The sequence below is a fragment of the Rhyacophila brunnea genome, unplaced genomic scaffold (genome assembly GCF_057557595.1).
Source record: "Rhyacophila brunnea isolate RB1 unplaced genomic scaffold, BYU_Rbru_1.0 scaffold_1, whole genome shotgun sequence".
NCBI classification, from domain to species: domain Eukaryota; kingdom Metazoa; phylum Arthropoda; class Insecta; order Trichoptera; family Rhyacophilidae; genus Rhyacophila; species Rhyacophila brunnea.
The window spans coordinates 52,070,737-52,085,378 of record NW_028232751.1 but is presented as its reverse complement, the minus strand read 5'-3'; the positions used below and the strand labels follow the sequence as shown (position 1 = coordinate 52,085,378).

General features: G+C 37.8%; 1 protein-coding gene across 1 annotated transcript; it reads left to right on the top strand.

The window, feature by feature from the left end:
* The first annotated feature begins 330 nt into the window (after positions 1–330).
* On the top strand, positions 331–13,632 carry LOC147079937 (uncharacterized). Its single transcript, XM_085945931.1, has 3 exons — positions 331–1,339; positions 1,391–1,714; positions 13,613–13,632. The coding sequence occupies exons 1-3, from the start codon at positions 331–333 to the stop codon at positions 13,630–13,632; spliced, it is 1,353 nt and encodes a 450-aa protein (XP_085802057.1).
* The last annotated feature ends 1,010 nt before the right edge of the window (positions 13,633–14,642 follow it).

Below are 14,642 nucleotides of genomic sequence, written 5' to 3'. Positions count from 1 at the left end.
CACCAGTGAACTCGGGTGCTGTGGGATGATCACCTGCACACCCTAAAACAACAGATTAATCCAAGCACAGGGAAGCCTCGGACCCCCGTTTCCATCTTGACGACCTCGCCTGAATTCGGTAAACGATTTTGTTTTGGAACCTACAATATCCGTACTCTAAATGTCCCTGGAAAGGCCGAGCATCTAACAGAAATACTTTCTCAATACAAGTTAGATGTTCTCGGGATCAGTGAGTGTCGACTCACTGGCATTGGCGAGAAGTTTATTCGTGGGTTTCGTCTATTGTACTCCGGACACGCCACATTGCGACGTAGTGGAGTCGGATTGCTGATGTCCAAGGAAGCTTGCAAGTGCCTCACCAGCTGGGAACCTATCTCCGAACGTCTACTCCGCGCTACTTTCAAGACCAAGTCGGGCTCCATCACTTTTCTGCAGTGCTATGCTCCCACAGAGGCTGCTAGCGATGCAGATAAGGATACATTCTACGAAAGCTTGGCGGAAGCCGCTGGAAATATCCCCAGCTGTGATCATGCAGTTATCCTTGGTGATCTTATTGCCAAAGTAGGATCTGACCCCTCGCGTGGACCCTTTGTGCTGGGAAAACATGGCCTTGGCCAAATGAACGATAATGGTTCCCGTCTGGTAGATTTTGCCTCAATGAATGGTCTTGTGATTGGTGGTAGTCTTTTCCTTCATAAGACCATCCACAAATATACATGGACATCGCCAGACGGTAATACAAGAAACCAGATCGACCACATTTTGGTCAAAGCGAAATACCGGCATGAACTGCTAGACGTGCGGACATATAGAGGTGCAGACATCCACAGTGACCACGAACTCTTGGTCGGGAAATCCCGTATAGACCTCAAACGAGTCCCAAAACCCAAAAGGACGGTCAGACTCGATGTGGAAAAACTGAAAAGTACCCGTGTGCGTGCAACCTATGAGCTGGAGCTGCAGAAGCGCTTATATGATGCTAGAACTCTCACGTCTTCCATCGACTCGGATCCCTTAGAAGGAAAATGGATATTATTCCGGGATGCTATAATGAGCTCCGCAACTACTGCATTAGGAGAGCGGCATACGCACAGACCGGACTGGATGTCACCTCATACATGGGAGATGATTGAGAAGAGGAAGCTCCTGAAAGAATTGCGAGACAATGGTACATACGACCCACAGCGCAGCGCGGAATACCAGACAATGGACCGCGTGGTAAAGCGTTCTGCCCGCCGCGATAAGCGCCGACGCCTGGATGACCTCATTCGGGATGCGGAATCTGCTGCCTGCAAGAATAATCCAAGTGCTCTCTTCCGCATCACCAGAGCAATTTGCGGTTAGAAACGTCCAGTGGTCACTACATTACGCAACTCTGACGGAGTGACAGTCACCGAACCTGCAAAGGTCCAGGAGCTATGGCGCCAACATTTCAGTGATGTCCTGAATCGCCCACCTCCATTGCATCCCTTCGATATTCCGTCGGAGATCACTGCCCTCGGAATCACTACTGCATCGGGATTCTGCGAAGATCCTCCGACAACTGCTGAAGTTAAAGAGGCTGTCAAAAGACTGAAGCGCAGGAAAGCTCCTGGAGATGATGGCATCCATGCAGAATTTCTGCTCTGCGGACTGAGCGCTGTATTGCCGTCCTTGTGTGACCTTCTGCACGAGGTGTGGGAAAGGGAGCAGTGCCCCAAAGCCTGGAGGGATGGTACCGTTGTTACTCTGCACAAAAAGGGTAACCCACAAGACTGTAATAATTACAGAGGAATCACTCTCCTCAGCGTTCCCGGGAAGGTGTTGGCGCAGATTCTCCTGTACAGGATTAGAAGTCCCATGCTGGACGTTTTGCGTGCGCAGCAGAGTGGATTTGTCCCGGGGAAGTCCTGCTCAGAGCATATTTCAACTCTCCGAAGCCTTCTGCAACAGTACCAAGAGATGAATATACCTGTCGCCTGCTGCTTCGTGGACTATGAAAAGGCATTTGACAGTCCTCATCGTGAATCTCTGTGGCAAATTCTGCTAGGATATGGTGTCCCACGGAAACTGGTCGCCGTGATAAGTGCTCTCTACACCAATACAGAGTGTCGCGTGAGACCAGCCGGAACATCCTCTGACCTCTTTGAAATCACGTCAGGAGTCAAGCAAGGATGTGTACTTGCGCCCTTTCTTTTTATCATCATGATGGATTTCATAATGCGTAAGACGGTTTGCCCCGACAGTGGGATACGCCTACATCATAATGACACAAGCGATCTATGCGAAGAAAGACTGTGCGACTTGGAGTATGCAGACGACGCAGTCGTGTTTGACTCGACGATCGAGAGGTTGGAGGTGACCGTGAACAGGCTAGCCGCGAACTCGATGCGTGTGGATCTTCATCTGAATGCCGCTAAGACCAAATCCATGTGCAGTGCTGCTTGCATCGACGCCGACACTCCTCTGCGGGTTTCTGGTCTGCCCGTCGAGCTGGTGTCCAGATTCAAGTACTTGGGTGCCACGGTTGCCGATGATGGTGGTATTTCTAGTGAGCTTGGAATCCGCATGGGTGTGGCGGGCTCTGCGTTCAACCAACTTGGAGTCGCATGGAGGTCAAGGCTGTATTCTGTGAGGACCAAATGTCGTTTGTTTAACGCGTGCGTGCTACCTGTGCTCCTGTATGGCTGTGAGACATGGCATCTTACTAAGCTTCAAGAGTCACGGCTTTTGAGCTTTGAGAATCGATGCTACAAAAGCGACCTACGTGCTGCAGGTCTGACATGGCGGGAGGCACAGGAGTTGGCGATGGACCGAGGGAAGTGGCGCCAACTTGTGCTTGCCCTATGCCCCAATGTTGGGACGTGACAGGGTGAAAGAAGAAGAATTGAATACCGATATTAACACCGGTATTCGTCAAAACATATTATAGAAAAAAAGTGGTAGGTACGTATTGATAAATATAACTATTAAAATCTATTTAAAATACTATTTTACATGAACGTAAAGTACCTACATACAATGTTGACCGTTATACATGTGTATATATCATAATATTGTAGAACTGCTAATTTTTACAAATACCATAAGTCCGGGTACAGGAATATCTCTCTCAAATTTAACCTTTGTTGGATTTACTATCAATGTTGGATCAATAGTAAATAGAATAATTGTAAATATTTGCCATGAATGTTTTCTTTTTCGAAATATGTTAATTCATCGCGAGAATTCTAAAAGTATATTTGAGGTACTTTGTTATAATATTATTTGACTTTTGTTAGTTATACTCAATATATTTGCATTTTGACAACAAAAGTGAAATTTGGTGCGGCCACCAGACGTTTCCATAGAACTTTCAATGTCAATTGTGCAGCCATAGTTAAATTTCACGTGAGAACCGCTGTTATAGATTTATAGCTATTTTGCTATCTTGGTGTAGGACTGTAGGTATTTCCGCGTACTTCTGTATGTACTTATCATTTTGTATATTTTTACCACACTGTTTTTTATTATTCACTTTTAAGTACCTACGTAGTACGTATATTATAATACTTATATAATATAATCGCACTGTCATATTACGTTACTTATTTTGTTTATTATATGTTTCATAATCTATGAACGTATTGAAAACAAAATAAATGAATTTTAATTCGAAATCTTATTTACAATGTGGGGAAATACCTATATATTCTACGCCACGTCATTATATCAAATATATACCATCTGTGATATATAACCTACATTTTTTTTACTGTTATTATTAGAGACTATGGCTGTGTTATGGTTATTACAAGGACTGTATCTTAATGCAAAATGTTAGTTACAATAAGGCTAGCGACCTCTGAGTCATTCATTAATCATTTGAAATCATTTTTCATTACCAATGATTGTTTCAAGAACCTTGGGCCAGATCTAGTTTGTGAAGGTTCGAGTTCGGTCAACATTGTAATTCTTCGCAATACTACAGTAATGCAGACCCGAATCAAATAACAGAGCCTTTCAAAAAGTTTTTTTTAAGAAGTTATGAATACTATTATTACATGTAGTTACTAAATTAACAAGGAAATAACACAAGTGCAGTCATATTGTACTGAGATTACATATTATTATTATGCATAGATTACATATTATATTATTATGACAAAGCACACTGGAAGCGGCGCGCGCGGTGCAGGGGCTCTTTTTGGTATACAAACTTATATATATATATATTTCGTGGATTAATAAATTTCAAGTAGGAAATAGATATTGTTTTGAAGGAGTATTTTGAAAGGTCAATTTCATTCAAAGGAATTTCGAAGACTATCCAAAACGAATTACTAGATTCAATATTAAAAGTCACTCAAGAAGAAATAAGATGTGACAAAAAAAGTCTAATTAATAAAAAGTTCTAACGACTAACAACAATTTTTATAATCGTGTGATTGATGATTTTTCAAAAAGCAAAGAAAGAAAAGTGGTCTTAATTTACAAAAAAATATAATGTGTTGTGTGCAATTTCGGTTAAAGATGGGTTGGCGATGTGAAAAATGGACATTTTTTTTTGAACGGTAAGTAGGTACCTACCTATAACAATTTCAGCACTTATTCTATAATGTATAAAAAGCCAATTTGCAATACGTATTTTAAGTATACAACGCAAAGGCAAATTAAAATAATATAAGTATTCAAAATTGACCTACCACCTTTTCGGGCTTAAGGCCGCCAATGCTGTCTATAAATAAAAATTAGTACCTACCTTCATTTAAAATTGATAATTATGGTTGACAATATTGCCGGAATTTGAAATCAAACTTCACGTCTGGTCCATACCAAGAACATCTTTATGTGCACGATGTTTGACATATGCGTTGGAATACAAAAAAAAATGCACATTTGTATCAGAAAATTTTGTAATTAATATTCGTATTAAATTTTTCATTAACAGTTTATACCTATACAAATTTTGAACAGTTTTTACAGAATGTTCGTTTTTTCACGCATTTATGTACGTACTTATCTTTGTCTCGATTATACATCATAGAAATGCATAAGATTTTTCTGCATGGATAATATTTGAGCCTGTAGCTTAATTGGCAACGTTCTTTCGTCATATTTCGAAGTATGTGATTGCCAAGTTACATTCGGTCAAAGCATGTGGGTATCACTAGCGTGCGGTGACTTTCAAGATGGGGTAAGGTCTTCAAAATAAGTGGTATGTTTCAAATATGCATTTCCCATCTATACGGAATTAATGTGAATAATAGATATAATAAGTAAGTATATATATATACAATCTACAGCTATATTGGCAACACAGTGATCATAGAAAAATACGGGTAGGTATAGTTTAGGTATGTAAGTACTTATAGTTTTTTTCTCTAAGAATATTAGCTAAAATAATTTTATTTTATAGTAATTTATCTATTCCAGGTCTTAAATATTCGAATTATCTTGGATTAATTTACGGATGCCCTGCATCCACAGCATATAGATATGGCATATACGAATGAAAATACCAATACCGGTATATCGGTATTTTCTATTGAAAATAATGATTGAAATAAAAAACAGACGTACTTAGGTATTTACCTATAAATATAATATAAGTAAGTAAAAATCAACATGTGTCATTGCTGATCACCAATGACGATGAAAGGCAACGGAAGTAAACCAGTCATCGCGTAAGCTGATAAAACAATACAATTCTGTAATGCATTTATGTTAATTAATACATTTTGTTCCCACCGTCAATACCGGATATATCGGTATTGTCAGATTTTTAAAATACTGGGATACCGGTTCTGTAATACCGGTATTGCAATCTCTAATCCCTAGTATAGACAACACGTCACTGGCAGGTATGTTTTTGAGGTTTTTCCTAATAACGTGCGTACCTATATGTTTTTAGGTACTTATCTATACCTACAGTCGAACTTGGTTATTACGAGGAAGATGGGACCAACTGAATTGGCTCGTTATAAGCATTACCCGTTATATCGTTATAAAACATTTTTTGCACCACGTTCTATTTAAGCATTAAGTTAAGAAAACCATTGTAAAAATCCCCGAAACAAGCATGGCATTCATAAACTACAAAAGAAGATGTTTATTGTAAAGAAACGCTGAGCCACCGACGCTAGTTTGTAACTACTGACTTCACAAAGCTTGGATTTTTTACATGAAATTTCAACCATATGCGTGGATACTTTTTCAATGTTGTCGGCGAAAACACCAATTATGTACTTATACACTTAACTAGTGTCATAAACGTAATCCGATCCAGGCGGCATCGGCCTAGTTAACTGCCCGGTCGGATTTTATTGCTTAGGGTCGAAAATGTTGTTTTGAAACGATCGAAACATCAACAGTTTTGTTCGGTATATCCGAGAAATAGCTCGTTAAAATAGTGAATAAATGTATGGAGAAAATCATAAAGTAAAATGTGAATGAATTTTTACTCATTACATCCGAGATCTCGCTATTTCCGTGATCGTAATATTGGTTATTACTGTATATGACTGTATACCTCTACATCTACTATCTCGATATTATAATAAGTTAACAACTTTAATATTTAGTAAAGTCCTACCTACTGCATTGGTAAAATATATCCATCAGTTCGGACCTGTCTATTAACAGGTGCAGCTGCATACTTCCGAGGTTTGCCAGTCTGCCCCTGAATTAGTCTTACTCTTCTCAGACTGCTTATTATTTTTTTCCTTTCCTGTTTACATCAGATCAATTAGATAAACTCCATTCCACATAAGAATTCTCACAAAAGATCAACTCGACACTATATTACAATTTAAATAAAAACTTAAATGGATAATTTGACTACCTTTAACGATTTAAAATATTTAATTTTATATTCATAAATTTTACAAATTTTATAATACCACATGATTCATCTGAATAAAATGGGTTTTTGTTTAATTACGAAAGAATTACTGTGTGAAACGTAGCATGTATTATTACAATATTTATGTTTTTTTCAAGATCGTATATAAAACACTGTAGGTAACTACTCTGCGGAGATAATATAGGATATATGAATTATTTATATAACAAAAGTTCACTTGTCGATTTTTAATTTGTATCTGTATAATAACTCAGTACCTAGTAGGTAATGTAAATACGTTTTATTATAGATAGATGCATAATATTATTTTAATTAATATAGTTACAGTACTTATATAGGTACCTAAATACTAGGTGTAAATCTCATCCAAGTCATATATAAATAATTCTTGTTGATTATTAGGAACGTTATGCTGGCATACAGTGACGTCCCGTGGGGGTAGGCAGGTAATGCGTTGTACCTACCTATAATAGGGGCGGCGAATGAAGGATTACAACTGAGCAATGGTGATTTTTTATAAAGCAGGCGATGTCGTTCGAAAGTATACTTATTATAGATCTACTTGTTTTCTATCATCATCATCATCATCAGGCTGAATTTATCCACTGCTGGATGAAGCCCTCTCCAAGCTGACCCACTGCTCACGGTCCTGTGCGTTGCATTGCCACTTACTTCCGCAGAACTTTCTCATTTCATCGATTCAGCGGCCTCTAAGTCTACCTTGCGGACGTTTTGTACCTCTTGGATACCACTGGAAGACTAAATGTGTCCAACGGTTGTCCTTTCTTCGAGCCACGTGTCCAGCCCATTTCCATTTGTGGTTTTTAGCAAACTCTATCACATCGCAAACCCTTGTCTGTTCTCTTATCCACTCATTCCTCTTTTTGTCCTTTCGCGTTATGCCCAGCATGCACCTCTCCATACCACGTTGTGCTACTCTAAGTTTCTGGATCTCTCTTTTACTTATGATCCATGTTTCACACGCATATGTGATTATGGGAAGCACACACTAGTTGAACACTTTGCGCTGTAGGCGCAGTATGAGGTCACTTTTAAAGACACTATTCAGGCGGCCAAAAGCACTCCAGCCTAGCTTTACTTTGCGAACAATTTTTTCAATTACATCAAATATACATCCATCTATAAACGCTTGTTGTCCCAGATAGATGTAGTGTTTCACCCATGGCCCCCACATCCTGAAGCGGGCCCCAGGCCATGATATTTGGCGCCCCCCCCCCCCAACCTATCGCTTAAGTTCAGGGCAGTGTAGTGTTCCTCAAATGGGTTTTTTTAGTAATTTTTTGGTAATTTTAAATGTATCCAATAAAATTGTTGGCACTCGGCATCATTTATTATGACTCCCTTTTGTGATAGCCAAGTCACATGCGAAAATTCGCCATATTTGATAAATTATTTTTATTAGTCAGGAAACACATTAAAAATAATCATTAAATAAGAATCTATTGGTGAAATTGCGCCGCAGGCGATTTTTTTTCCTATTAGAGGAAAATTTTATTGTGTTTTATATCAGTTTACTGGTCGACCCACCACGACGAGCCCCCATAAGTCCGGGCACCCAGGCTAGAGCCCTGTCAGCCCCCCCATGTGGGGGCCATGGTTTCACCTGTTCGAGCTGAATGCCAGTTGAACATGACATTCGTCTTTGATACATTTATTTTCAAACCTACTTTGTTGCTTACTTCAGCGAGTGCCTGCATTCTGCTCTGGAGGCCTTCTGAGTCTAGAGCGAGAAAATTACTATGTCATCGGCAAAGCGTAGATGACTCAGGTATCTCCATTATCTCAGAAAATCTTGACAATATAACTGTTGTTGTATTATCCCATTGTAGTACCTACATATTAAAACTGCGGTTTATCGCATAGTAAAAATTTTCACAAGGGTGCCTCCAAACCATGTCAGCGGCACACGTTTCCACTTACCTAAAACCACTACCTACTATTTCAGAGTAGGCTTCGTGGAAAAACTCTAATTCTCAGTAGGTAGGTACTTATATCTATAGTTTGTATATATTAATTTAACGTTTTTTTAAAGATAGGTAACCTAAAATAAATAATAAAATTGATAAGTACGAAGTAGGTACCTAACGGATTGTCGGATAATATTTTAAAAGTAAAAATGAAAGGATGCGTCATTTCAAGTTTGCTCAATGGCAGCATTTTGCCTAGGGACGTCACTGCTGGAATCTATAATTAAATTTATGAATTTACCTATCTCATGTACCTAATACCTATAACTATACAAATTACCCTAAACCTATCATCATTTTTTTATCACTACTAAGGTAAATGTATTGAGTAGGTAAAATTATTATTTTCATTATTAAATTACTTAAGTCATACAAATGGCCAGAATATCTTTATAAACCAATAAATCTTTCTTATGCTCGGCAAAATGTTCCCCACAAATTTAAGGAACCACCAAAGTATGTGATATAATATGTACACGTATAATTTAATTAATAACTATTTTATTGGTGGGTAATGCGAATGACAACAACGCCATTTTCATTTGTTGTGTTCGTTTGTCATTGACTTCAAATTTATGTTTTCAAATTTTGAACTACGCAGAAGACCCTCAGCGGTGTACCTATGCCTGCGCGGGGATGGAGGGGAAACGCAACCACTCCAATTCGTCATTATATTCACGATTTACTGTCACAACGTAATAGATTTTTTTAACGAGAAATGGATGTTAGCCATTTTTTCCCAACCTATTAGGTCCAAAGACAAAAAAAGACATTTGCGTTTTGCCAGACCCGGAATCCGAATTCGGGACCATAACGTCGACGGTCCCGAATTCGGGTACTGCCGCGGTAACCGCTTGGAAATTATGGGCGCCCCATGCGCATAGATCACCAAATGACAATAAATAAATATTTGCTATACCAATTTTAATGGATTTCTGAAATATTTATCACAAAATTAAGATTTTTAAGACCTTTCACCATTTAACATCACTATCTTTATACTTACTGTACTTGTTTTCACCGGCTGTTAGCAGTAGGGCTACCCTTTTCGTCTATTGGATCCACTGCATCCCTTGATGCGGACATTATTTATTGTACATACCTATCTAGTTTTAAATAATTAATAGTTATATGCATCTGCATATATATATATATATATTAGGTAAGTAATATATATGAAAAATTGTTATTTATTTGCTGTTAATTTCCACAGTTAAGTGATGAGTGATGACATACCGGAGATAATTTACGGTTCGCCAATATGTCGGAGTTGCTATCGTAATTTGTAACGTTCCTAAGCAGTTTTATTATTGACTGATAAATAAAATAATGTAATACATATGTGAATTAAAATTATTTATACGTTGTAATAAAATATACATAGATTCGTGAAAATATATATGCATGCACACAAAGCATGTTATAATAGTATGGTGACCGATCCAGCTGGCTTTAGTTACCATTTACTATCAAATTCTCTTCTTGTATACCACTTCATCCCTAGGTATATATGTCTCCAGTACTTATCCATTAGTAGAGCTATAATAAGAAACGGGGCATACCCTCTAGGAAAATACTTTTTTGAAAATCGGAGGTAAATGTAAGTTCAGCAGTTCAATACGTACTTAGCTAGATTACATGTGGGAAAGGGCATTAATGTACTCATAAGATCCAACCCTGAAAATATAATAAGCCAGGAAGCCGAAGTCTGCCTCTCATGTCGGCGCTCCATTGGCACGCAAGTCAGACGATTTACAGTCTTCGGACTTCTTCGCGTGGAGCACCCCAGATCTGCGGACTTTTTAATCCGCAGACCAGGCTCGTTGGATTTCAAACATGTTTGATTTTTTACTCTCCGAGTTGCCAGACTTCGTCCGTCGATCACTACGTAAATTCGATTTGAAATTAATACGCAATCATTCCGACTGAAAAAAATCTGTAATTGTTTTAAATATTTTTATTGATTGATTTGTTAATTTACACATTAGAAAATGAGAGATTTATCAATTATTTTATTATCTGTATTCACCAAAGAAAACGTAAAACTTATGTTGTTTTCATTGCTCTATTATTTTATGCAAGTCTACATAATATAAATAATACAAAATTGTAGGATTATCGGAAGATATTACGATAATCGCAACTTTTGACTTTTGACAGCTCGATTTTTTTATTCGTTCGTTGATCAGTAGCAGAGCATAGACAAATCGGACGATTTATTGTCCTCGGACTTTTGGCTCGCCAATGGAGCGCTGGCATAAGACCTCACAAAGTCTCAGTTAAAAGAAAGGTTAGGGGGAAAATCAGGGAACACAAAATTAATGGGAACTGGCTTACCCTACTCACTACTGGGTGTGGTATAACAGGCTCGATTGTGGAAAATATAGGATAAACTTAAACACGTGTTAAATAATATTCTATTTATCATAATATGCATTTTAGTTTGTCACGTTAATATATCGTGCATTCAATCTTTGGGAACAGACGACGCAGTTTTTTTACTTGGGTTTTACGGCAGTCAGGCCATAAACTAACCTGCTTCAAACTTTGGTCCATGGCGATGGCTTTTACATTTATATTTATTAATCTGTTCTGTGGGGAAAATCCATTAAATGAGCAGCAGGTCTAGCCCACTGCCACTGCATTTCAGCAGTCTCCCGACACGAAGCTCATTATTTAGGTACTCTTGTTTACATCCTTATCCACTGGTCCATTCGCGTTATGTTCAACATGCACTATTCCACGTCACGTTTTACTACCTATCTAAACCACAGGTGTCCAATCCGCGGCACCCATCAACTAGTAATGCAGCCATAATTTTGTTCTTTATTTAAAAAATTTACTTTGTGCGGTCCAAAAAATTATACTTCATTCTTCTTCCAAGAGATTCTGGATAGATTTTTTAATGTTGAACGAAAAATTAAAAAAGGTAAATTAACAGGAAGAGCTAAACTTTTTTTTCTATTTGCGGTCCAAGAGAATGTTCCTTTATTGAATGTGACCCGGTCAAAAAAACGAAAAAACCCATCAAAATACCCATAATTTATAAACTTAATTTCGTAATTTTTTAGCCTATATATTTGCCTAGACATGTCAAATAATAGCGTGTGGCGCCCTCACTCAGCCGACAACTTATACCTACTGGTGAATCTAGAAATGAGCTTAGTTCTAAATTCGAACACCGGACGATTTATGATGGTACCTATATCTATAGTAGTACATATGGTAAGGTAACGTGTCCACTTATGAAGTCATCTATTTCGGATTTCCATTCAAATCTCAGGTCTGGCAAACTCACATGTTGTTTCTCAGTATGCGTTTGGACCTAAATCATGGACCTAATACATTGAGCAAGAAGTGGCTAACATCCATTTTAAACAAAAGGGAAATGTTTGGGAACCTCGTCACGAGGCAAGGAATGAAATTTAAAAAAAATCAAAAATGTTTGATAACTTCTTCTTTCATCCTGTCATGACCCAGCATTGGGGCATAGGGCAAGCATCGCCAACTCTTGCGCCTACCGCCATGCCAGACTTGCAGCGCGTAGATCGCTTGTGTAGCACCGCTGCAGGGTGAGGGAGGACCGGTCACGACGACGGAACCATTAAGGCTGTGCCACAAGGGTACGAAGTGTCGCACTTTTTGGCGGTATCCGGAATACATGTCCAAGCCACGTGAAGCGTCTCTTGGTGATTACCTCAAACACCGAAAGCTGCTGTGTCAGCTCACGAACTCGAGTGTTTGATAAAGCCAATGAAATTGGTCTCATGTAACATTATAAATTGTCACTAACGCCCCCACTGAGCATGGTCGATATTATAACGCCTACCTATATGACAGTTTATGCACCTCATCGTTGAATAAATTCTACAAAACTTTTTGCACTGTTGTGAAATAATACACATAATTTATATATATTTTTTTTAAATTTTATTTGTATTGAGTATTCAGAAAAAAAAGTATTTAAGTACTTATATACATTTTCTTTAGAAGTTATGACATTAGTTGTTATTACGTTTCTACTTCCTATAATTCGCACTTCAAAGATACAGTTTTTAATTTATCCACCCCTACCCTGTAATAAGTATACTTATTATCCTTCCTGGATACCAGATCGGACGGTCAGAGGTCAGTTGGCAGGAATCAATGACATTAATATGGACGAAGCATCTGGAAAATAAAATGACACTCACTTTGTGTCGGGTCTGCCGGATGGCGAAATTCATATTTTAATATCGGTATCCTACGCTCAAATGAACATTCTGCTTGCAAGCGGTCTGGCGACACCGCTGGGTCTGCCCATACAAAATTTCTGACTGTCAGGTTTCGACTCCGCCGTTATTATTGTGTTACAAAATGCCAATGTGCCTAGTTAAAAATTGTAAAAAAAATCTACTAAACACTCCAAGAAAGATGGGATACCACTTTTCATGTGTTAGTATTATTTATTATTGATAAAATACCATTTTAAGATACATATTGATGAATGTTTATTCAATACAATTGAATGACAGAAACCATTGGACAGACGTCTGTGATGCGCTGGGCCCACTTGCGTCTAATCTCCGAGAAGTCGTAAGTAACCTAGAATCTGTTTCTAACGTAATGAGTAATGACACTAATACGCCATTACAATAAAGGTTATATTACTATACATTCTCGAAGCTTGTATCGCATAATGGAAATGGATACGTCATATGGTCACGTGACGTCTACCTATACATCTGTAAATGACTTTCATGCACAATTTCTCGTGCGCGCCGATATGAAGTGAGATGTCCATTTAATATGTCATTGGCAGGAATAGACTCCGGTGGTTAAACTGTGTCAACTGAGATGATACCTATAGCGGCCGGCGCAGACACACGATTATAGAAGAAAGGGGAAGTTTTTAGAGGAGGCTAGCACTATTGATTGCAATACAGAATGAACATATTATCAATACCGGTTTTTCGGTATCTCTTATTGAATACCGGTATTCGTTAAAACATAAAAAACAATATTTTTGTCATTGAATATAGTTATTAAAATCTCGTTAAAACATTATTTTATAGCAAAATCATACCTACATTTATTATGTTGATATTTAAAAATATGTATTGAACATAATATTGTAGAATTGGTAATTTTCACAAATAATTTCAATATATTGATAATTTTAACTAAAACCCTTGGGTTGGGGGCAGTTGGAGACAGTTGGGAAGAGTTAGAGACAGTTGGCGACACTTGGAGACAGTTCGGATTCTCCGAATCCCGAATTAAATGAATTCACCGGCAATAATAGATTGTCTGGAATAATGCCGATTTGCAAAAAAACGGCATCCATCGCGAGTCTGCCAAGTATGTGCTGCGCATAAGAGGCGAGGAGAGACCAGATACCTTTGTCAAGATCTTGCTGGCAAAAATACCACACAATAAATAAAATAAATATTGATTGCATTGTAAAAAAATCTGAGTTTCATTCCAATGTCCCCATAAATATATCTTTTGTAAGCATTTTAGTACAACAGTTTTTTTGCCGGTATTGAAAGGGTTTAGTGCAAATAAGTGCGGCTGCAGGAAAAGTTTCTTCAATTCAACGCTTGTACAGTCATCAATAATAATATTATAGAATGATTGAAAATTTGTCACGGATGTTTTCTATTTCGAAATAATATTAAGTATGTTAATTTATCCCGATTATTTTATAAATAGGTATATTTGATGGATTTTGTATTGTTATTATTTCACCTTTGTTGGATTTAGTTATTATATTTTAATTTTAGCAGCACATTACTTATACACTCATTTTAAAAGGCAATACAGTACAAAGTAATGAAAAAATAACATTA